This window comes from Crinia signifera, chromosome 4 (genome assembly GCF_055691185.1).
Source record: "Crinia signifera chromosome 4, ASM5569118v1, whole genome shotgun sequence".
Taxonomy (NCBI): Eukaryota; Metazoa; Chordata; class Amphibia; order Anura; family Myobatrachidae; genus Crinia; species Crinia signifera.
In genome coordinates, this window is record NC_139220.1 from 105,030,172 (window position 1) to 105,053,763 (window position 23,592).

Here is a 23,592-nt window from a genome sequence, read left to right on the forward strand (position 1 = left end):
AGATCATTAACTGTTGGCTTCTATCTTGTCCCATTCCTTTAATTGACATACAGAGAATGCGGTTTAGATCCACAGTCTGGTTTATAAAACCAGGCTGTGGATTGATTCCAATTTTACCTTTCTCAATATGACAAGTCTCAGTTTAGGTGTCTTGCATTAAGAACTGTCCTTTACCTCTCACGCACATATGGTGCTGTCTAGTCTTTATCGCTGCCGGTGACTGTCACCTGTCTCCCTTATCATTCTCTCTTGCGTTGTTAGCCCATTTTTACATTGTCTGATTGCTGTCTTTCATTATTTCTCTATCTCCATGATATGTAGCTGATTTTATTGTTATTTTTCTCTCCCTAGTTTTTATTAGCTGTCTCATTACTACACTCCACATTGCCATCTGCTTCTGTCCTTATCTCTTCCCCATGATCTATTTGCCTACCCCTCTGCCTCTCTGGATGTTCATTATTATATGCTAGTGGCCAATTTCTCACTGTGCAGCCCGTTGCTTTGTTTTATTGTTTTCTGAGTTCTGTATTATTTCTTTTGCCATTGTGTTAACTGTCCTTGATAGCTGTCATTTCACCTTCAGCTTGTGCATATTTCCAGCTTTTACAGGCTGCCTCATTTCCCGTCTGCCCATGTCACCCGATAGTAACTGTCCTTAAATAATGCCCTGCGGGTGCTGCTGTCACCCCTCGGTCTGAGTATTTGCTATGCCAAGATGACAGCTCCCTCACTCAGCCCATCACTCAAATTCCCTTGTTAAACACACAATAACATCCGACATTGCCTATCAAACAGCTAGTGGGAACCTTGTTGTGCTAATGGCTGGTTTCATGTTTAAGTATAAATTAACAATGTACTGTAATGATGACAGCCGTGTTAATAGCCCACTCTAAGAGACTCCTGCCTGCCAGATTGGGGATGTCTCAGGCACATTGAGACTCCCCTCCCTCTTCAGCATAGACATAAGCTGTTCCCTTGATGTTTGTGACTAGCCCATCTTCCTGGGCACAGTTGTATAAAGAATGAGAATCACTGGCAGACATTAAGCTAATGATTTGTCTGAGTTACATACCCACAGCACAGGCATGGAAAGAAATTCAGCCAAACTTACATGCCAGAAATAGTCAGTACGGGTTTCAATCAAGAGAATTCTACATACAGGGCGGGATGCTCTAAAAGGAAAATGTGGTAACAATCCTGTTATCAGGGTTTTTACCGCATTTTCCTATACTCTAATGCCTCTCCGCTGGGGCAGCGCTGCGGAGGGTATCGGCAGCTTTAGAAGCCAATGGGCTGTTACCCTACAGATGGTGGGCATGATTACAAGGAAGCCTTACTGCCATCTTGGACTCAGTGACTAATGTATGTACTGAGGGGGCCATGGGCCTAATTCAGACTTGATTGCAGGGCAAATCTGTTCTCAAAATGGGCAAAACCATGCTGCAATGCAGATGAGGCAAATGTAACATGTGCAGAGAGAGTTAGATTTGGATGAGGTGTGTCGAAACTCAAATCGAAGTTGCAGTGTAAGAATAAAGCAGTCATTATTTACCCTGCACAGGTAGCAAAATGCCTCACCCAAATCTAATTCTATATGCACATGTTACATCAGCCCCACCTACAGTGCACATGGTTTTGCCCATTTTGAGAGCCGATTTGTGCTGTCTGAATTAGGATCCCATGGTCATGGCATCCTGAGATGTGTGGTTACACCTCACCTGTACTCCCAGGCCTCTAAGGACAGCATTTACAGTTGTGATAAGTCAGTAATCATTTTAAAGGTATTTGCATTAGCCCTTCTTCTAAAGGGTCAAAAAAGCCCTATCTCCAGCGAAAAATGGATCTTCTCAACAAAGAAAGGCTTTCTGTTATTTAGTAAAGAGTACCAGCCGCAGTGGCGTTAAAAAAATCTGTCTTCTTAGGCTATATTGATAAATAGGCTATTAAAGTACAACTGTGTTTGATAGAGCTACATTGTTACATTGATTGTTGGACACTTGGGCATTTGAATATTTCCCAAACAACATATGGAAACTCAATATCCTGCATGTTAGCTTTGGTCAGATGTATAAAACCATTAATGCAAGAGGTCTTGCAATGTTCTCCTGCGTTACTTACAGTATGTACCAGCAGACGGTCGCCAGAACACACCTATTCTTACCCATTTTGTCATTTGTGTCAAGCGCTGAAAAGGAGCGTGATGTTGCAAACTAATGGTATCAGGATGATAGGTCAACAGTCATAAAGTCAACACCAATAGGTTGACATGCCCAAGGTTAATACTGACAAAAGTCAACATGCACTAGGCCAACATAAACCAGTGTATAATACAAGCAAAAAGGTTGACATGGCAAAGGTCGACACATAAAAATGTTGACATTACTTCATGACATTGATTTTTTTTTTTAACATCCATGTGGACTCCGATTGAGACAGTAAAGTGTTCTGAGCACAGCAGCATCAGCGCCGGCCATGCCAGGGTTCGTGATACAGGTGCTCAGGTGTCGATATTGACACAAAAACGCACGTTGACTTTTTCATGTGCTGACCTTTTGCTTGTGTTAAACGTTTGCCAATGTCGACCTCATGAATTTCGACCTTATGGTGTCAACCTATTGCCTTTTGACGTAGCCACTGTCGACCCTTTGATGCACACCCCAAACTAACACCACGTTCTGATGGCATTAGCAGAATTTTTAGTGGAGACTGCATAGGAAAAGGGATCTTTCTAAAACACCAACACTGTAAGGGATTAGGAAAGTCAACATGCAAGTACGGATGGTGTAATGGTTAACATTGCTGCCTCACGGCACTGAGGTCATGGGTTCTATTCCCACCATGGTCATAACTGTGCAGAGTTTGTATATTCTCCCCTTACTTGCGTGGGTTTCCTTTGGGTGCTCCGGTTTCCTCCCACATTCCAAAAATATACTGGTAGGCCAATAGGCTCCCAGCAAAATTAACCCTAGATTGTCTGTGTGTGCGTGTACATGTGGTAGGGAATATAGATTGTAAGCTCCACTGGGGCAGGGACTGATATGAACAGTCAAATATTCTCTGTACAGCGCTTCGGAATATGTGTGCGCTATATAAGAAACTGTTAAATAAATAAGGACAAATGATGCAGTGTTATTATAATTCATCACAGGTTTTGTTATCACCAAACATCACATATCTCAATTACGCCTATTACATGGTAGCAGTTGCATAAGTGCATTTAATACCCATGAATGGTCACCTAGTGTATATGTTAAATCAAGCACATTCCAATTACATGTACATAACTCATTTTATCAGATGGATAGAGTACCCTGTGCAATGTCACTTGGGAGTTAACATAAATGGCTTCCCATTCCTTGGCAGCGTTCTCCTATAGCTGGTAATAAAATGACAGAACACGGTTCTATGTGAACAAAAATAATATTTCAACAACCCAACTTGTAATGCAGAAATATAGCTTGGAAAAATCTTCACACATTTCTTGTCAGCCTTCTGGAGATGTTATGTAGAGATGAGACACTTGTAGGCTTCACATGTCTCTACAGCATACACATATAGAACATGTGACATATTTGTCACATGAAATAAGCGACCTCTATAACCGCTCATCTCTTTGTCAGAGAAGAAGACACATACATTGCGCACATGGCCAATTTGTGGAAGAGTCCGTCAGGCGCTTAGCCTTTTGTATAAGCATTCGCTTGCAGATGGATTTCATATTATGAATGCTGCTAGCTGCATCTGTGATCCTGATTATATATACTGCACTCTGAAACAGCCACTGACTGCAATATCTGAAAAGTCTTTTGAAAACCATAATAAATAGATGCATGCCATTGTTAAAAAAGTCTGAAGGACCGGAAGAGGTAGGACCTAGAATGGGCTTGCTTAGACTCTATTATGTTCAATCGAGGCTATTTAAATTTAGAATCACTTAAATTATATTGTAGAGGTACATTAAAATGGTACAAATTGTCCTTTAGATGCAGATTGCTATATTTGAGGGTGATTATTGGTGGATGAGAAGATAGTAAGTGTCGGGTGTTAACACAAAGAAAAATTGATTAAATAATTTATTTCAGTGCCCATTCTTATAACGAATAGAACTTTCGCCGGCCATAGAAAGTACAGTAGATTCAATCATCTTAATAGTAGCACCGAAGCTCGATATAGCATTGGTCTTCAGAGGGAGTAATTAAATGAAGTCTTTATTATACAAGCTGCTAGCCAGTGGCTGGGTGCATCCCATGAGCATGTAGGGCAGTGATTTTCAACCTTTTTACCTTGCGGCACACTAAATAAGATTTTAAAATTGCCAAGGCACACCATGAGATCCCCACAGGGCAAAACACATTGGCCCCCACACGAAAAACCAAACCTATTGCTCCCCATATAAAAAAAACAATCACACTGGTACCCACAGGTAACACAAATAAAATACCTTGGCCCTTTACATGAAAAGAAGAGACCAGTAAATAACACTTGAACTGGTGGTGGCTGTAAACTAGTTTGGGCATCTCTAGATCTGGGGGCACACTTGAGAACAGCTCAAGGCACACTAGTGTGCCACGGCACAGTGGTTGAGAAACACTGATCTAGGGAGTTGGAGCCTATATCAGGAACAAGCCCTATGTGGATTGTTTAATTCAGCTTTAGGTGTAGGAGGGGGATTCAATGTCCGGCACAATTTCCGTCAGGGGAAATATCGCTCGCCGCCTATTCAATGCTGCCATTTCTGACAGCATTTCAACAAATCGGAATCGACTTTAAAACAAATCAAATCTGTTTTGTCGAAAACCGCAGTGGATTGTCGACAATCCACAGCCATTTTTGCCAACACGCCCACTTTTCGCCACTCGACAGATGGAACATTGAATTAAGCCTGTCGAGCAGAGAGAAAGCGGACCTGGATTCTGACTGTCGGGAACATTCCGACAGTCGGAATTCAAGATTGATTACCCCCTAAGGCAATAACATAAGACTTCTGTTATCAAGTTACTAATAAACAAAATGATGGGGTTCAAGTACTTCAATATATAAAGATAATAAAAGGTGGAACTACAAGGTTATTTTTTCAAAATAGTTAAATAAAAAAAACAACCTAATAGCATCCCAGAAAATTATAGATTGAAATAACAAAATCAAAAGTCAATAGACAAAGATGAGTTGAGGCTGAATGTAGAGATACTCTGGAAAGGAGACTGAGCAGCATCCTGTCTTTCTGAAATACAAACAGCAGATTATAAAGGTCTTTATTGTCTGTGGGTTGTCGAGGAGGGAGAACGGTGACATTAAATGAACTATATGGCTGGTTAGGTTCCTCGAGCATTTGAAGCAGTTTGTTTACAGAGATCCTTATAAGCTGGAAAGAAAGTAGACACTACACAGAGATATGCAGACCTTTGATCAGTTTCCTGGGCCCCTAGGACACAGGAGCAATTAGAAGGAGAAGAGATCCCAGCGTAGTCATTTATGAAACTTGTATTAAGGAGCAATTTGCAGCGACAAATTTCACAGTGTGATGCGTATATGTGTTTACAAGGCACTGTACAGTACTCTGAAAATGATTACATTGCCCATAATCCTTTGGCGGAATAGGAGGCACAACTACATTAAAGTCACAAATGTAGGATTTCAATTTTATATTTCGTAAACAGAAATAATTCTGCAATTGTTTTAGCTTTTCGGGTTATAGAGATGGTTCGTTTTGGGAGCATTTTCTTATACAGCAGTTTACTTGTAATGAGACAAGAAAAAACCACCGAGAAAATACTGTCAGTCTGCCTGCACGTGTCTGCTTGTCTGCTGCTAACACAGGTGGTAATGTAAAAATAGCACATGTGCAATTATCAGGGAATTTTGGTTGGTCCGCATTTTACTCTGCCAAACATCTGAACAGCAGACTTCTATCAGCATACTACTGTCTGAGTGATATCCTCAAATCTCCTTATGTGTTCAAACGCGGCTGGTCCATTATCAAAGACAAGTGCTTGTATCTCATTTAAATCCCCTGTTTCCTATTACAATGTAAGATCTTGCTTCATTTGTTCCAATTAACAGTCTTTATTATATTGTAATCAATGTAAGTATGTATATGTGTGTATGTATGTAAGTATGTATGCAATGACTGGCCATTATACAGTACATCACTGCAATTTTTTTAAAGCTTTATCAATAAAGTGACATACAGTAGTAATAGTTTTATCAGTCCAAACAAAATGCAATATAAGAAAATGTTCCCAAAGTGCTTTTCTGAATGAGTTCTTACAAAGCATAGCACAAAATTCAGTTGATGCCATTGTGTCTTTGTGCCGCCTCAGTTCAGCAAAAAAAAAAAAAAAAAAAAAAAAACAACACACATTTGGTGTCCAAAACAAAACGGATGGGAGGGGGGTGGCTTAAAGAAAGAGGAATCTTTGTGCCCTAAGTTGTCTATATACACTATTGGAGTTAGAGCATACTGTAGGTTGTTAACCAGGGTAAGCATATCCCCTGGTATAAAATGTTTAAGATGGAGAATATGAGATTTGTAGTCCCATGCAATTTCATACACTGTCATATTTACTTTTACATTGTGTGTTCAATACATGTTCGGCTACAGCAGGGCCAGCTCCAGGTTTACACCCTCATTCAAATATGGGTCTACAAATCTCATATTCTCCATTATAATATTACAGAAAAAAAGCACAAACACATTGACCCCCACAGGAAAAAAATCACATGAACACATTGGACTCCACAGGAAATACCAGAAACACAAAATATAAAAAAAATGAACACATAGGGTGAGATTTAATGGGATGAGAGATTCAGAAAGTGAGAGATTTGGTAAGAAATCACCAGTTTTTTTAAAGCGGCAATCATTTACTCTGCAAAATCAAACCAGTTTTGCAGTGTAAATAATTGCCGCTTTAAAAAAACTAGAGGTTTCTTACCAAATCTCTCACTTTCTCTCATCCTATTAAATCTCACCCAAAAATCCCACTTGAAAAAAAAACCCACAAACAAACTGGCCTTGATAGGAAAAGTGAAACACAATGACCCCTATCAGGAAAAGGAACAAACACATTGGCTCATACAAAGAAAAAAAACATAATGGCCCTGGTAAAAAAAAAAAAAAAAACATGGGCCCCAGGCGAACCCTGCATTCCACCACTAGCAATAGTGTAGCATCCAAAGAATGATTACTTTATCACATTCTGAAAATTAATAAATGCCAGTTCAGGTTGTTTTTTTTTTTTATTATTCTTTTCATTGATTTAGGATGGATGCCTTTTTATTATCTAATATTGGAATTAATTGTAGTTGCTGTTACCTTTTTTTTTTCTATTGCATTAGCATACGTCTGGGCCCATTTATTATTGAGTTTTTAGCCAGATTAGAATTTATCTAATTCAGGCATGTATTACTGAACACATGTATAGAAACACATGCAGATAATTTGTCTAATAAAAAAATGAATTGGCTCATCTAGTCTGACCCTTTTAGCTTTTTGTTCACCTCACCCACAGGCTGTTCCATGGGAGGCACATATGCCCATGGCCCCCTGCTGTCGTTACTGTGTAGTTTTTTTTTTTTTAAAGAGCAGCACTAGTGCTGCTGCCACTATCAAATTGTATCGAGAGCTGGTGGGCACTCGGACCTGCCGCAGCTCTAACAGCTGGACAATCAGCCATGATATGCCGTCACCTGATCTTTCTCCACCGGCCATCGGTAACGCAGTATAATGAGAGCAGCTGCTGAGACAGAGGTGCCTCTGTTAGTTAGTGCAGTGACAGACATAATCCCCTCTGCTCCTAACTCCTTCCTCTACCGATAGCTATGGCTTCCAGTTCCTCTCTAGCTGAGGTTGTCTTGCTTTCCACTGGCACTGGGGATCTCATGACCATCCCCAGTGTTAAAACTTAATGAGGGGCCACCTTCCAGGAGCTGCAGTTCTGGTACCAGGTAAGTAAATTGTAATGCATTTATCACCCACTGTCTATTACCCTGGCATCACCAACTGCCTCTCCCTGTTACACACTGCCTCTCTGTCACCCTCTGCCTGGCATCAACCTACTGCCTCTCTCAACCACCCTCTCTTTGTCATCCACTTCCACCTGCTGTCTCTCTCCATCACCATCTACCTGTCACCCATTTCCTCTCTGTCATCCTCCCATAGTGTCACCCGCTGTCTCCCTCTGTCCCCCTCGCCGTTTCACCCACTGCCTCTCTGTCACCATCTACATGGTGTCATCCACTGCCTCTCTCCATCACCCACTCGCTTTTACCCACTGCCTTTTCCTGTCACCCACTGCATTTCTGACACCCACTCCCTAGCATCAGCCACAGTCTCTCTATCACCTTCTCATTTCAGCTTCAGCTGTTGTCCTGTCCTAACACATTTTTCCTTTGAAGAATGTTTCCCTTCTGGACCTTGTGAAAACCCTTGATATATTTGAACATTTCTATCATGTCCCTCATTCTCTTTTCTGCTTCATACAATACATACTAAGATACTTTGTTCTTCCCTAGTAAGTTTTGTGATGTAGACCATGCACCATTTATACAGTCTCTAATGTATTTATATCCTTCTGAAGATATGGCCTCCAGAACTGAACACAGTACTCTAGATGAGGTCGTACCAATGACCTACACAATGGAATTATTACTTCTTTCTTTCTGTACTGATTCCTCTCCCTATGTAACCTAGCATCTGACTTGCCTTTCTCATTGCTTTGCTACATTTCTTACGTGCCTTTAAATCACCTGAAATAGTAACTTCTAGATCCGTTTCCTCCTCAGTAGTTTCCATTATAGCTCCGTTAATACTATATTTAGCATTTGGGTTTTTGAGACCCAAGTGCATAATTTAGCATTTTTTGGCATTGACCTGTAGTTACCACATTATTTCCTATTCGTCAAGTCTATTTGGTTCCTCAATCATTTTTTTCACCCCTCCTGGTGTGTCTATTCTATTGCATACTTATGTGTCATCTGCAAAAAGGCATACAGTATTTTCCCAACAATACCATTTGCAATGTCTTGAACACAGAAAAGTGATCACTTAGCAATCACTTTACATTCACTTTCCTGGGGCTGCCACACTAATGCACATGTGCTTCCTGCTGACCACGCATGCACGAGTGGTGAATTCTGGGAATGGATCCCTCTTCCTGTGCTTTTTGAGATCTTTAGCCTCTAGGCTAGACTGGCTAAAGCCAACTTCAGATGATAACATACGTTACACAGTCATGTATGCTACCAAATTCATGGCTGAATCCAGGATTTTCATCACCCGGGGCAAGGCACTAATTTGGCTCTGCTAGAACTTGTGGCACTTGAACGGAACACCTGGCTAGAGCCAGTGGAACTGAACACTAGGCCAGATCTGGTGGGATTGGTCACTGGACTGGAACCAGTGGATGAGAGCTGGACACTTGGCCAAGACTAGCGGAACTAAAATCTAAGCTAGAGCCAGAGGATGAGAGCTGTTCACCATTACAGAACCAAAGGGAACTGGACTGAGTCCAGCAGTTCTATGACTGGACACTGGACTGGTAGCAGTGGCCCTGGATACTGGGATGGGTCCAGCAGTTCTGTGACTTGATACCGGGTGGATACTATTAGTGATTGATGCCTGGCTGGGACCAGCTATGCTATTAACTGGGTATTGTTGGATATAGTAGTGCTACTGAGCAGGTTAATGCTGGTCTTGGGCTAGTAATGTAGTAGCCTCAGGACACTTGAAGAGTCTGTGTATTTAGTGCTTGTATTGTGGTAGGAAGCTAAGGAAATGCATATACTATAGTATATGCTTTCTGCAGGAGAATGCTGGAGATCTCAGAAGAACTATGGACTAGCAGCACAGAACTGAGATGATAATTGGGGTTATTCAGAGTTGTTGTGCGAATACAGATGGCAGATTATCGAACAACTGCACATGCAAAAACAGCAAGAAAAATTTGTGATTTTTTTAAAACCGCAACCTGGAATCAGTTTGAGTGACAGGAATGCACAATTTATGGGTGTAACTGCCCGTTTTCATGGAGGGTCAGAAAAAACACAGGCATGCCCGGTCATTTTCAAGGAGGGCGTTTTCAAGGTCCACTCTGGCACCATTCAGCATATTTCTATTGCAGAGTTGTGGAAGGGTCAGGGTTATACACAGACTGGAAACAAAAACATTTAATCGGCCTAATTTCACAAGCCTTTCGCATTTGCACGGGGCAGGTCGCACTCTGTCTAGGTGACGGCTATTTGATCACGGGGCTCTGCAAAATCGCTCTTCAGCAATCAAGTCTGAATCAGACCCAGATCAGAAATCAAATGGCAGGATACACTGGAGTAATTTACGTGAAGTTCTCAGGTAGAAGCACAATCAGGAGAGAGTCACAGCAAAACCAAGATGCAGGCAGGGCCGGTGCAAGGCACCAGAGCGCCCCAGGCAAGTCAGGGTGGGGGCGCCCCGGTGTCTGCTGCCCGGGTACCTGTCCTGCGGCGCTGTAAAGCTGGCGGCGGCAGCGGGGGTCCCTGCAGTCAATAAGAAATAACTAGCGCTATCCGCCGGGCTATGCGGAAGCGCTTCTGTTTTGGAAACACTGGCCGCACGGCGCACGCTGATTGGAGGAATCTCAGCCAATCAGCGTGCGGCCAGTGTTTCCAAAACAGAAGCGCTTCCGCATAGCCCGGCGGATAGCGCTCGTTATTTCTTATTGACTGCAGGGACCCCCCACTGCCGCCGCCAGCTTTTATGCACTTATACGTCGCAGGACAGGTACCCGGGCGGCAAGGGGGGGGGGCGAAATACCGCCCACCAGTGGCCAGCGCCCTAGGCAAATGCCTAGATTTGCCTAGTGGTGGCGCTGGCCCTGGATGCAGGCTTATAAACAAGGCTGTAGGTTTCAGGAGCAGATTCCAGTAGGCTGAGAACTGAAGCAACCTGGAGAGATTTGCAATTAGTGAAGTGCTGCTGAAAGTAATACTGGCTTGAGGGGCAGAAGTAACATGTAATATCTGTAACTTGTAATACTGAGAATTAGCAGATTAGATGCACTGGAAAGACAGGACAAATCTATGACTTGGAGAGCTTGCAGGAAGGAAACCCAGCAATACTGAGGCACTACACTGAAACTAAGATCTGCAGGCTTTCTATTAAACAGGAGCCAGGATTTCAACGATATGACTTACCGCTCTGGTTGTGAGTTGGTGAACAGGAAAGGTTTACATAGAGGTCACAGATAGGCTGCCAAAGACAGCAGAGGCTAGAAACACTGACTGGAGGAGATGAGATTAGCTGACAAGATCCAAAATGGTGAAGTCCATGCATCAGCTCCATGACACAAATATAACTAGAGAATCTGACCTGTGGGACAGATTACTGATGAATCGCTTAATGCATAAAACAAGTCTGAAAGTCTGATTTATGACAAACGGTAAATGGAATGCACGCAATATAAATACAAAAAGATGCATCTGGCTAACAGTGCACTAATTCTATAATAATAATAATAATAATAATAGAGATGTAAATGCCTAAATGTAGAGTGCTGTAACTGATCTCTTCAGCCTCACAGCCTAGCACAAAGATGAGTAGCACTACACAAGGTATGATGGATTTGGAGAGCTTACTAATAAAATGAAGAAGTATTCCACATCAGGGCATCACCATGGGAATAAATGAAATGGTGAATAATAGGTGTTACACTGTGATATGAGGACACGTTCTATTTCATGAAGTCCGTGAGCTCACATTTTAGCCCCTTGCTATTTATAGAGACTATTCGAGTCGAGAGTACTGGAAAATGTCAATTTGTTGGTTGATGGGATCTGCCAGTATTGTTTATGTAATATCTCTTTTAGATTGCTTGAATTTAAATTGCATAATCTCTTATCATTTCGAGAGCCATCCAAACAATTGCATTCATGGATGATAGAACTCTCATAATAGAATAGCTAAAGGTGCATACGCACGGTGCGGTAAAATGAGCGATGTCCCAACGGTCGATGCATGCTCTCGCGGGTCATTTACAAACCCCTCTGTCATCTGTTTCTTTTTGCCCGCCGACATCATCAAGTGTGTATGCACTTGCCGATGCAGGCACCCTGCCGGGTCCCTGCGGCCGCCTATATTGAAGACATGACTGAGGGGAATTGCTATTGCCTAAAGCAGTGGTTCCCTGGGGTGCCTCAGGACACTTGCAGGGGTGCCTTGGGTTGGTGGACCAAGATCAATTCATCTTATTTATGGTCAATGCACCAGGCAAAACCAGTGCTGGTGGCTGCCAATCATAATATATGTGGACAAACAGAAGCAAATCCTGTCCCTCACCAGATAACTGTGACATATAAACACAATGCACTTAATTTAATATTTATTTTCTGAATTTCTCGATAAGAAGCATTTGGCCTAGGGGAGCCTTGAAAATATTTTGATGCTCAAGGGTGCCGTGATTCAAAAAAGTTTGGGAACGACTGGCCTAAAGGTCTAAGAATAGTACACTGATTAGATATAGCAGATACTAATCCCTAGACTTACAGAAGACATCTGTACTTGTTTATACTAGGCACTGTCAGATATTTTATAGAAAGCCAATTTATATACTTTGTTATACAATATGTTTGCTATTCCAATGGAGAAAACAATTCCTACTGTATTGCAGCCCCCATACCCTTGTCCGACTTGTCTGAGCCACAAGTCAGACCCGATTTCCCTTGCACTTCCCCAGCAGCTCCCTGGGAGTCCTCACATCTGAACTGGCACTTTATGTACCATTTTTAACATGCCGGGGGGGCTCAAGGGAATCGTATCCGATACATCACAGGTGCTGAAATGCACCCACGGTGTGCCGCTGATAGGTCTGATTCCGGTTAATCCTTGGGGCAGCAGGTTCAATCTCTGGATCTGATCTGATGCGCACAGACCACACATTAGATCCAATCAGATGTCAAACACCTGCGATTCAGACTTTTCATCCGATTTATCAGCCCGATCTGTCGGAATTGGATGAAAAGAGGCTAAATCGCATAAGTGTATGGCCAGACTAAAGGTGCCCATACACTAGTAAGATTTATATTCAGATCTGGCTGGTTGGAACAAAAACATGGTTATGGATGAGTGACAGTTTGTCAGTTTTCCAGCATTTCCAAGCAAATGGTCAACTGTCATTTGCTCTCATCCATAACCATGTTTTTGTTCCAACCAGCCAGATCTGAAGATACATCTGCGTATGTATGGCCACCTTTAGAATTATTGCACTTTTTATTTGTATAGTACAGATTAAAGATAGAAAGCAGTTGAGTATTATGGTAACAGTGTCTATTTCACTTCATTTTTACTTGCCTTACACTCAGCAGCTGACTGGCATTGCCACTTCAAGGTCAGCCAGTGGCTGCCCAGCTGTTTAATTGGTGGACAGTGCTGGGTGTACAATGAGAGCAGTAATGTAACAAAGTGGCAGTGTACACCACCCCTAAACCCATGACATCATGCCTATGGGGCGTGGCTATTAGCTCTGTCCACAGCTCCACAGTCTGCAGGGTGCATATCCAAGCTGTTAAATTAAAAAAAAAAAAAAATTTACATAGCGTGGCTATATAAGGTACAAATTGTTTTTTTTCCAATTGCCATTGTTGTTAATCTACCTCTCCCTTGGTCTATTTTCTAGCTCTGCTATGATCTAACATTACACAGCCGGTGGTATAGTTAATCTGAGTTAATAAAGATCACACTAATTTACACACCTGAGCTGTTTGCAACTGTTCCTAAAAAGTTGAGTGCATGATGCTAGATACTATAATAGTGCAACACAAAATACTTAAGTTGATTTACAAGCACAATAGAGTACAGTACATACACACTATCATGATTGTGTTCATGGCTTCTTTTGCACAATTAGTGCATAGCATTTTGAATCGATTTGTGGGGAGCAATTTATGCTATAACTGTTCTTAAAAAGTGGGCAGTAATGCATCCAAACCAACTGCTAGCAAAGGCTATGACACACTGCTGTGTGTACAAATTGGTTTTATAGTGACTGTTATCTAGATATCAACCCAGACATTTTAGCAAACCAGTATTAAACTTACTAATGAAAACAGAAATAATAAAAAAATACTTTTCCAATCTTAAAAGATAGGTAAAATGTTCACACCTGTTAGTGCTGTACAATACGCTGTTTGAGAAAGAAACTCACAAACTTATGAGAGTTTACACTGTCTTTTATTAGTATCACCATATGTGAAGAAGCTTTTAATTATCTGTCTGTTGACAATTTTTTTAGTATGATTATTTTTAGACAATTAATGTTTCTCTGTGAAAAGAGTAGAATGGGTTATGAAAATGAGTGGCAAATGTATGACTCATGTAAGAAATGTCTGCATAGGTCTTGCTGGGACATCGGTGTTACAGCTCTTGCAGTGGAAATACCTAATAGCTCAAATCTAATCAGAATGGATTTTGGCCATTTAGAATAATCAAGCTCTATGATAATTGCCCAATTTGGTAGGAAACAACTACAGCGATTGACAAAATATACATGAGTGTGTGGCAAATATAAGGGTTTGCATACATCTTATGTGCCGCATAAACTGAAATGAGAAGCTCTTCATGTTTTGTATTGGTCATTTATTGCGTGCTGTCTAGCTGCTCATCCACCTCTGGAAACATGGAATAATCCAGCACCTTTACACAGAGCCTCACAGGAGACTGTAAGTGGTTGGAGCACTGCCCAGTAGACTTACTGGAGAGCTTACATTGTGATGCCAACACAACATCTGCCACTTCTGGTTTGGTACAGTTGTGCAAAATGCTGGGCATCACCCTTTTCTGCATAAAGAACAGGGGCCACAATTTACTATTTACAGTACACACACTACAGAAAGGGGAGAGACTGATCAGCATATTAAGTGCTCAGTTAGGGTTAACCTACATTATTAGAATACATTTACACTCACAGACACATGCAAAGTAAACATGTGTGTATTGTGTAACTGTATACTACAACTTACAATAAATACAATGACAAACTATAGGTAGATGTGAAAAAAGACATGTCTGTATGCATATACATGCACTGTGCAGGTGATGCAGTGATTAATGCACTGTATATGAGATATACTTACATCCTTACTGCATAATAAAACATGCATATTTACATATGTAGATCAGCATATTTATGTGATAGGTACATACTGCACATCACTGCCTCACTGGGCACAAACATACAGTACAAGATACATCACGTTCTCAGACACTGTGGTCACATGTGTCATTGATGATGTGCTATACACCTACTACTCCACAATACACGTACATAGCTGTACAATCTGTGCACACTCTCCCCATGCAGAACCCTGAAGTCACCATAACATCCCTTCATTAACTCTCTTGTTATGATGAAACTGCATTTTTTTTTCAAATACCTGCTGGCTAGAAGCTACTGTATAACACAACATAAGCATATTCCACTAACCATCATCATTCATAAAGCTGTACCCAAAGCCCCTTACTCCCTCATAGACACACACACATATATCTATGTCAGCCCTATAGCCAAACTAATCAATGGCAAGCAGAAGTGTCACACAATACGCACAGCTACACTAAAGTAAGATAGGCACAATGAATAAAACTAGATAAAATGACATAACAAAGAAATCAGTGTGGATCTATAAACTGACACGTCTACTTACACAGCATGTCTGCTCATACATACAGTATATACTGTATACAGTAGCTTCCAATATGCACACACCAGAGCTGCAGTTAGTGTACCACTCTCCTATAGGGACCAAGCAACCATCCAACCTCACACACTGATGGAGCAAGGCACAAGAGTGGGTGTCAGTGGTACCCACATATAGGAAACAATGTCTCCAGTGCAGATCATGATTTTGTAGCCCAGCACAATATCATTTCATTAAGATCTCCTGCTGGCCTCTGGACCGCAGAGAATCATTGTCTGCAGCCACCTACACTGTAAAACATTGGTGAGAGTTGCACTAAATCAGGACTTCCAGGCCCTGTTTGCAGTGAGTTATTAGCAATGTTTTCTGCAAGGGCAGGAGCCAGTAAGTAATAAACCAAAGTGAATCCTTGGCTTCCTGACCCCATCTAGAAAAGCTTGTCCCTTCCCACACATATAATCATGTGGAAGCCACTCATCAGGGGATCTGGATGTTGCCTACTGTATCCAGGGCACTCAGGATAGCAATGATTATGTTTACACACACACACACACACACACACACACACACACACACACACACACACACACACACACACACACACACATCAGTCAATACATAAATCAATAAATAAAAGTATTATACGGAGGTCTTTGCCTATTCATGTAGCTCCCCATACCATTGTGCAAGTATTGCATGTGGACTGCTCGCCCTTATCATCGGGAACGTTTACTCATATTAAATACACACGAATAGAGAGCATCCTTTATCGCAATGCTTTACATTTCCCAGCAGCAGCATCATACAGACCACTATCTAAGCGCTTGCTCCAACCTTCAACTTTTGTGTTGGCTACAGGCTGTTAAACATTCAATTGGCAGAATTACAAAAAAAAAAAAAAAACCCCAGTCTACATATACTTCCCAGTCTCCTGATGCATGTTCTTTGTCTATGGCAGACTGCATGACACCTGCTGTTACTATAGTATTTCCCAGGAGAGAACAGAGGTGAGAGGCTAAAGCATCAGAGGAGAGAGCGCTTCATGAGACGGTGCAGTGCGAGAGAGGGAGAGGAGGGGGGAGCTGGCAGCCTGGAAAGGGGCACGATCACCAGGCTGCCAGTATAGCACAGCTAGAGCAAGAGTGTCTACCAGGGTACCAACTTCCCTGTTTAAGTGCTAGATAAGTTGCAGGGGTCACACTCACCAGAAGGAGGAAGCTGCACACTCAGGAAACCACTGACCAGTAAGAAACATGCTGCCCCCATCCTGGTGTCCAGATTGGAGTCCCCCAGCCATGAGCCCATTGCAGGACAGAAGTTGAGTTGTCAGTGAATGAGAGAGAGTGAGATCTCAAGTCTGACTGATTTTAGGGTCTCCCTCCATTGCGCAGTGCACGGCTGTACCTCTGCCTTGCTGAATGATCCATATGTGCACCGTATCACTGTGGCTCAGCCAGACCCTCTCCTGCACCTGACTTTCCAGGTGTGAATCCTGGACCAGTCTCCAGGTTCGTCAGCACATAGCAAAGATCCAGTCGCCAGAAAATAAGATGCACCGTTTCTTTCTTCCTTCTGCTCTGGACTCTCCAGTGTTGGCTATGTGCGATCCACAGCAATGCAGAGCAGCGAGAGGAGAATGAGCCAGTGAGCGAGAGAGAAAGGGACATGCAGACACAGGCTGAAAAACACGGGCTGGATCGCAGCTGGTTGGGTGGATTGGGGGAAACGCAACAGCTGGTTAAAGTGGCAGCTTCTGTGATGCTGATGGGAGGAAACAGGATTGCTGCAGCCGCAGGCATCCTAACCCCAGCTGCTGTCTGTCAGTGATGAGGGAGGGAGTGCTGTGCATTTAATGCAGGAGGAGATTGAGATTTATGCAAGGAAGGGCAGCAAAGAATTCCTTCACAGCAAGAAATGTACAGTGTTTATGCAAATGTTACAAAAGGGACATCATTAATGGAAATGCAGTGAACGGATACTATTGTACTATGTGTGTATATAATGAATTGCTCTCAGGGGATTTGTACTTTAGGGATTTGAAGCATGCAACAGCTAGAAGTGTTGCTGGATGCTGCAAGACCATATTGAATTAGGCTGCACTGCACATTATTGATGGGTACCAAAATATATAAGCCTGATACAACTTCACCATGTTTTGCAGATAATTCTGAGAGTTGCACGGTACTAGAAGAAGCCTCAGATTAATAATAGGAATAGAGGTGTGGATAGGAGATTTCCCAGTGTCTCCATACCCCCTGCTGCTAATACCCTATATAGACTAGGATTTATGTACAGGTGCACCCTGCAGGTAGTCTAGCAAAGGAGCCAGCTCACCATTCTTCATCTATATGACAAGTTCCCCCTAATCATTTTTAAAAGTTCCTTTCGATGCTGTAGCACCTGGCACAGCTAACAAACAAAAGGCCATTTAGAGGCCTTTTTCTTCTGCGCTGCTGAGTTTATGCACTGAACAAATGCTGCCCAGACCAATATATAGTAGGTCCAGGGTGACGCATTCAGAACTGCTGATGATAATTACATGCAGGACTGTTCAAGGGGAGCATTACCGTGCAACTGTCCCAACATTCAGTATAGGAAAGCGAGCCTGATTCAGCCATGGATGTCCAGTGATTATCGACAGACTGTGCATGCAGATAAAGATGTCCTTGCATATCCACACACAATAAGGATGCAACGACAAAGTGATTGACAGGAAGTGACCATTAAGGTGTGTTCACGGGGACTGTTCTCACAACACAGGTGTGTGATGGCTATATTCAGGGTTTGTACGCATGGGCTGTCAGCTGCGAGCCCATGCGTACAAACACACAACGTCTGCATTGCTACTGCTGCAGCCAGTCTGCATAGCCACAGAACTACTCGAGCAGTTAACGTCTCCCATTTTTGTGTATAGGCTACACATACATATGCAATTGTGAATGAGTTGCGGTGGCTGGGGGGGGGGGGGGGGTCAGCTTCACTGGCTGATATCAGCAGCTGGGTTGCTGGGAAAACCATGCCTGCGGCTGCATTAGCTTCCATCTCTGAATCAGAGATATTATTGGCCACTGATATCCATCTTACCTAAATTTAACATATACAGATATGCACACTGGACAGCTACTCAGTGCTCCATGGGGCCGATTCAGACCATTCATACGGGCCCAATTTTTTGGCCGCTTGCCCTATGTGCGAATATGCTTTGGAGCGAACGACTACAGAGAGTTTCACACTCATGGGCCCTTATTCTGATCTAAGCGGTAACGGACGCTTGCGGCCGTTCCGCCGATGTTTTCGCTCTGCGCATGTGCAGAGGGCACTCTGCGCATGTGCAGGCGAAATCGCGCACATTTTTTTTTACCGCCGCAAAGGGGGTGGATAGGGGCGTGAGGGGCTACTTAGCCTCATTTCCCTATGCATACGCCCCGCGTTTCATGGGCGTTCCCATGCAAACGCGGGGCGTACGCATGGTAATGAGGCTGTGACGCATGTGTTGGGGGCGGGCATCTGACATCGCCGGATGTCAGCTGCCCGCCCCCATACATGCTTTCACACGGACAAGTGTCCGTGAGGTCTATGGGTGCGGGATCTGGTGGAGCGTGCGGCCCTGCCTTCGATGGTCGGCGACCATCGAATGCAGGGGGCTGCTCCAAGATGGTGGAGGCGTATCCCCCCGCCATTTTCATGCGGACCGCCACATGTCCGCGTACGGACGGCCGTGGCGATCCGTGTGGAAGGCGGGGATTCGCCTGCACGGTCGGAGCCGCATATGCGGCTCCGGCCGCACCAACCAGAATAAGGGCCATTGAGCCGTTCACTTGCAGAGGGGAGGGAAGGGGACCGGCAAGGAGGCTGAAGCAGGGGAACACCCAGCATTTTCATGGGCGAGCCGTCTCTATAAAAACACTGGGTGTTCCCCTTGGAATGCATGCGTGCCAATGCCTGCTCAGGGTGGGTGGCGGACATCACATGACATCAGCCTACGCCCCCTTTTCAGCAATCTGCAGCAGGAATAAAAGCCTGTTTTATTACCAATGGGGAGTGAAATCATTTGATGGTGTGCGACCCTCAAATGATTTCTCTCCTGTTTGACCACATGCCAGGGAAGTGTTAGGGAACACATCCCCTTACATGCTGCTGAGGGGATTCAAACGGCACAAGGGGGGGGGGGGGGGGGGCATTCAGTCGGCGTTTACCTGTTCACTAGGCTGCAAGTATAAGCAGCCTAGTGAACAGGTCTGAATCAGACCCAGTGGCGGCTCCTGCCTTTAGACTTAAGGGGGGCTGCAATTTCCTGGGTACTGCTTATTGCAGGTTATTAGTTTGATTTGCGCTGTACTAGTGTTTGTACGCATGTTCTATAAATACATGATGTACTCATATGCACACAAACACAGGTACAGAGCAACATACACACTTTTAATAACTTTAATATTAATTAAAGTACACAAAATGATACTCGTTATAAAGATATATGCACAAATATTATTAAAATAAAATAAACTTCCATGCACCTCTCTGGTGCAATGCATACCTTCCTTCAGCTGCATCACACTCATCAGTGACTCACTGAAGTCTGGGCATGCTCACTGCAGATAATTGCTTCTGGGCTGCACAGACAGCAGCCCATAGAAGCACTGTAGCTCTGGAGATTTGCATAGAATGGCTTCCTGTTGGAAGCTATTGCTGTCATCACTCCATGTACTGGCAGCCCAAGAGGGTGAGGAGTTTCCAGTTCTGTATACAGTGTCGGACTGGGGCATGGAGGGCCCACCAGGGAAATGCACTCACAGGGGCCCACCAAGGGGCGTGTTTTTTGGAGGGGTGTGGTCAACTGACCAGAGAGGAGTGGCTAATCATCATAGGTGCCCCCTCGCATAGTATATAAAGAAAACAAAATGTGCCTCTTTCCGCACAGGGACCAGCAAATCTAAGACACCAGAGACTGTCTTAGATCTGCAAGCACTAGAGAAATCATTCGATGGTCAGTGACTATCGAATGATTTCTGCCCCGCACACAAGCTGCGAATGGATGTTTATGCAAATTTATATTCGGGCGGCGTTTACATGACTGGCAAAGCTGCGAATTCTGCAGCTTTGCAGGTCAATCAGAATGAGGGCCCTGGTGTGATAGGCAACGTGGGTTTTGTACTTGATCACATTGCATGTGTTTTGAACACGATGCAATGTAGTGCAGCACAGATTTGTGCCAGAGATTCATAATGGAGATTCAGCATGAGAGATTTCAAATCTATGAAATAGAAAGTGTAGATGACTAATAAAAAAATTAAGTATTCAAATTCACATATAAACATTGGTTCTATGGTGTCGTTCTCATGGAAAGGAGGCGTGTTATCACAAAAATGGGTGTGGTCTTACACATTAGACCACACACCATAATGTCCATTACTCATTTTAGCAAATTGAAATTCCGTAATGACCATTCCACATAAAGCCACACACCTTAATGCCATTTACACATAAGTCCATAATGCCCATTACACATTGTGCCACACATCATGATGCCCATTACATACTACTGTATATAACAAACCATAATACATATGACACATAAGTGCCACTTACCTAATGCTCATTGCTAGGGGGTTCTTGCTTGATGACAGGGGCTTCAAGCTCGATGCCAAGGGGGCTTCATGCTCATTGCCAAGTGGGATTGGACCGTACCTTGGTCACTGCCCACTTCTCCTGGATTGTCAGGGCCAGGTATGTCCTGTTGGTGCTGTGGCTGACTCCCATGTCCCCTTGCTGCCTGTGTGCTGCCCCATTTGGCTTATGCTGGGTAAGGTGCCTCCAACAGCGGCCCCTCTGTGCATGTGCGCCCAGAGGTACAGGTTAAGTGCGCTGCCTCTTTAATGAAGCCCTGCACCGCTCACCTCCAAGCTGCCGCCGTGCGCTGTCAGCGGCTCTTCTACACTGGACCACAAGCCAATAGGAGCTCATGGTCCGGGAGCGCTATCTTTAGAAACTCTCTGTGAGGCGGTTATTAACTGGGCAGCTCCCGGCGGGGCTAACTGCCTGGGGTCAGGACGCGCAGCGGATTGTTGCGTCGTCCTCTCTCCTGACAACATGGGACACACTCTATACTGGGCGTGCGGGCTTCCCTCAGGCAAAGCCGTGCTGACACTAATATCACAGGGTGCGCTGATAACTGACGCAGCCCGCGAGTGGAACAGGGACCCAGGGCCATCTTAACAGCATTATGGGCCCCCAATGCAAAGTAGTGCAGAGGGGGCCCCTAAATACATGTACAGTATCACACAGCCTTGTTTGTTTAAGAAAGTAAGCCTTACTGAGGCCCTTATTTTGATGCTGGTACTGGAGCTGCTGGGGAGGAATGAGAGGAATGGGGAGAGAGAGTTGGCCTAAGGAGACAGGGATGGGGAGGGCAAGAAAGTGTGCTGGAGAGACAGAGATAGGGGGGACTGGGAAAAAAGGGAGGGAGGGGAGAGAGGCAAGGCGGAGGGGCAGAGTGGAGACGGAGTTGGAGAGAGATGGGGCATAAGATAGAGGTGCTGGGGAGAGAGGGATGGGAAAAGGGGGGCTGCAGAGACAGGGAGGGCAAGATAGTGGGTTGAGGAGAGAAAGGGAGTTGAGAAGACAGGGTGGATGTTATTACACCCCTCTCGTGACTGAGGGGGAAAGGAGGGGAGAGAAGGAGGAGATGGAAGAAGAGGGGCCGGAGTTGAGGACTGGCAGTGGCACTGGCACAGCACACTGAGAAGAGGGAAAGGTGGCGCTGTTGCCTGTTCGGCATTTGATTGACAGCTGACAGGCACAGGGAGCAATGGGTAGGGGGCGGATCTGGACGTGACATGTCATCCAGGCATTCACAGACAGCGCTACATGCCTCAGCGCAAGTGTCCGTGAGGAAGAGGGGGCAGATCGCAGGAGGAGGACAGTGTGTGCGCGGTTCAGGGAGCTGCTCAGCTTCTCCATACTGCTGCCCACTGTCAGGCACTGTGGGCGGCGTGCAGGCTGTGTGCACTCGCGGTGCACGGAGAAGCTGTTTATACTGCCGCCCGCCTGCTGTCAGACAGGTGCTGCAGGCGGCGTGCAGGAGGCAGTGACAGTGAGGGCTGAGGCAGCTTTAGCAGAGCAGGGAGGGAGACAGCGCCTTTTCGGCATGGCTCCTCCCTACTTTGCAGGAGCTGCTGAGTGGGTAGCGCCGGCCCTGTGGGGGAGGAAAAGATTCACCGGATGGCAGCCCCACTCCCAGTTAAGCTATGCGAGCCACGGGCAGTGCAGTGCAAGGTGACGTCAGCACGCACTTTGCAGCCACCCAAACTTAGCCTGGCACCCGCTGCCCAGTAGAGGCAGCTTGTCAATTTTCAGATGCCGGCCGCCTCCACCGCCGGGTCAGTCATCCGCAGTGGATGACGCTGACTACCCGTCGGCGACTTCCCAGGCCGGTGGCATTAGGCATTGTCATATGCCAGGCTCCTCCCACCTTTAAAAGTGGGAGGAGCTTTGAATCTATGGGGCCCACCGGGGAACCTCCCGGTGCCCCACCAGGCCAGTCTGAGCCTGTCTGTATACATACCTCCCAACTTCTGTGTTGGGGAAATAGGGACACTCGCGCGGTGAAGCGCCCGAAAAGGGGGCGGGGGTGTATGCAAATGAGGGCGCAGCTTATGCTAATTAGCCGCAACCTCATTTTCATACGAGAATAGACGCTGTGCGCATGCGCACAGCGTCTATTCTATTACATTGGGGAGTCTCCCAACTGCCACCCCCCGCAGCGGGACAATGCCTGCCGCGGATGGGACAGCGGGACAGGACCCGAAAATCGGGACTGTCCGGCTGTAATTGTGACAGTTGGGAGGTATGTGTATATGATGATGAGTAGTAGCAGCTTCCAATAGGAATCTACTACATGCTGAACTCCTCCCCACAGGGTTGGGCTGT

General features: G+C 44.6%; 1 protein-coding gene across 4 annotated transcripts in view; it reads right to left on the reverse strand.

Annotated features, from left to right (window-relative positions):
• UNC5A (unc-5 netrin receptor A) overlaps positions 1 to 17,447 on the reverse strand; it is a 307,237-nt gene extending 289,790 nt beyond the window's left edge. For 2 of the 4 annotated variants that reach the window (XM_083182136.1, XM_083182133.1), the window contains exon 1: positions 16,872 to 17,447. In XM_083182136.1, the coding sequence (XP_083038262.1) occupies positions 16,872 to 16,971 (100 nt within the window). In that variant the 5' untranslated portion in view covers positions 16,972 to 17,447. The remainder of the gene's footprint in view (positions 1 to 16,871) is intronic. The other 2 variants (XM_083182135.1, XM_083182134.1) reach the window with 1 other exon arrangement.
• Between the last annotated feature and the right edge of the window lie 6,145 nt (positions 17,448 to 23,592).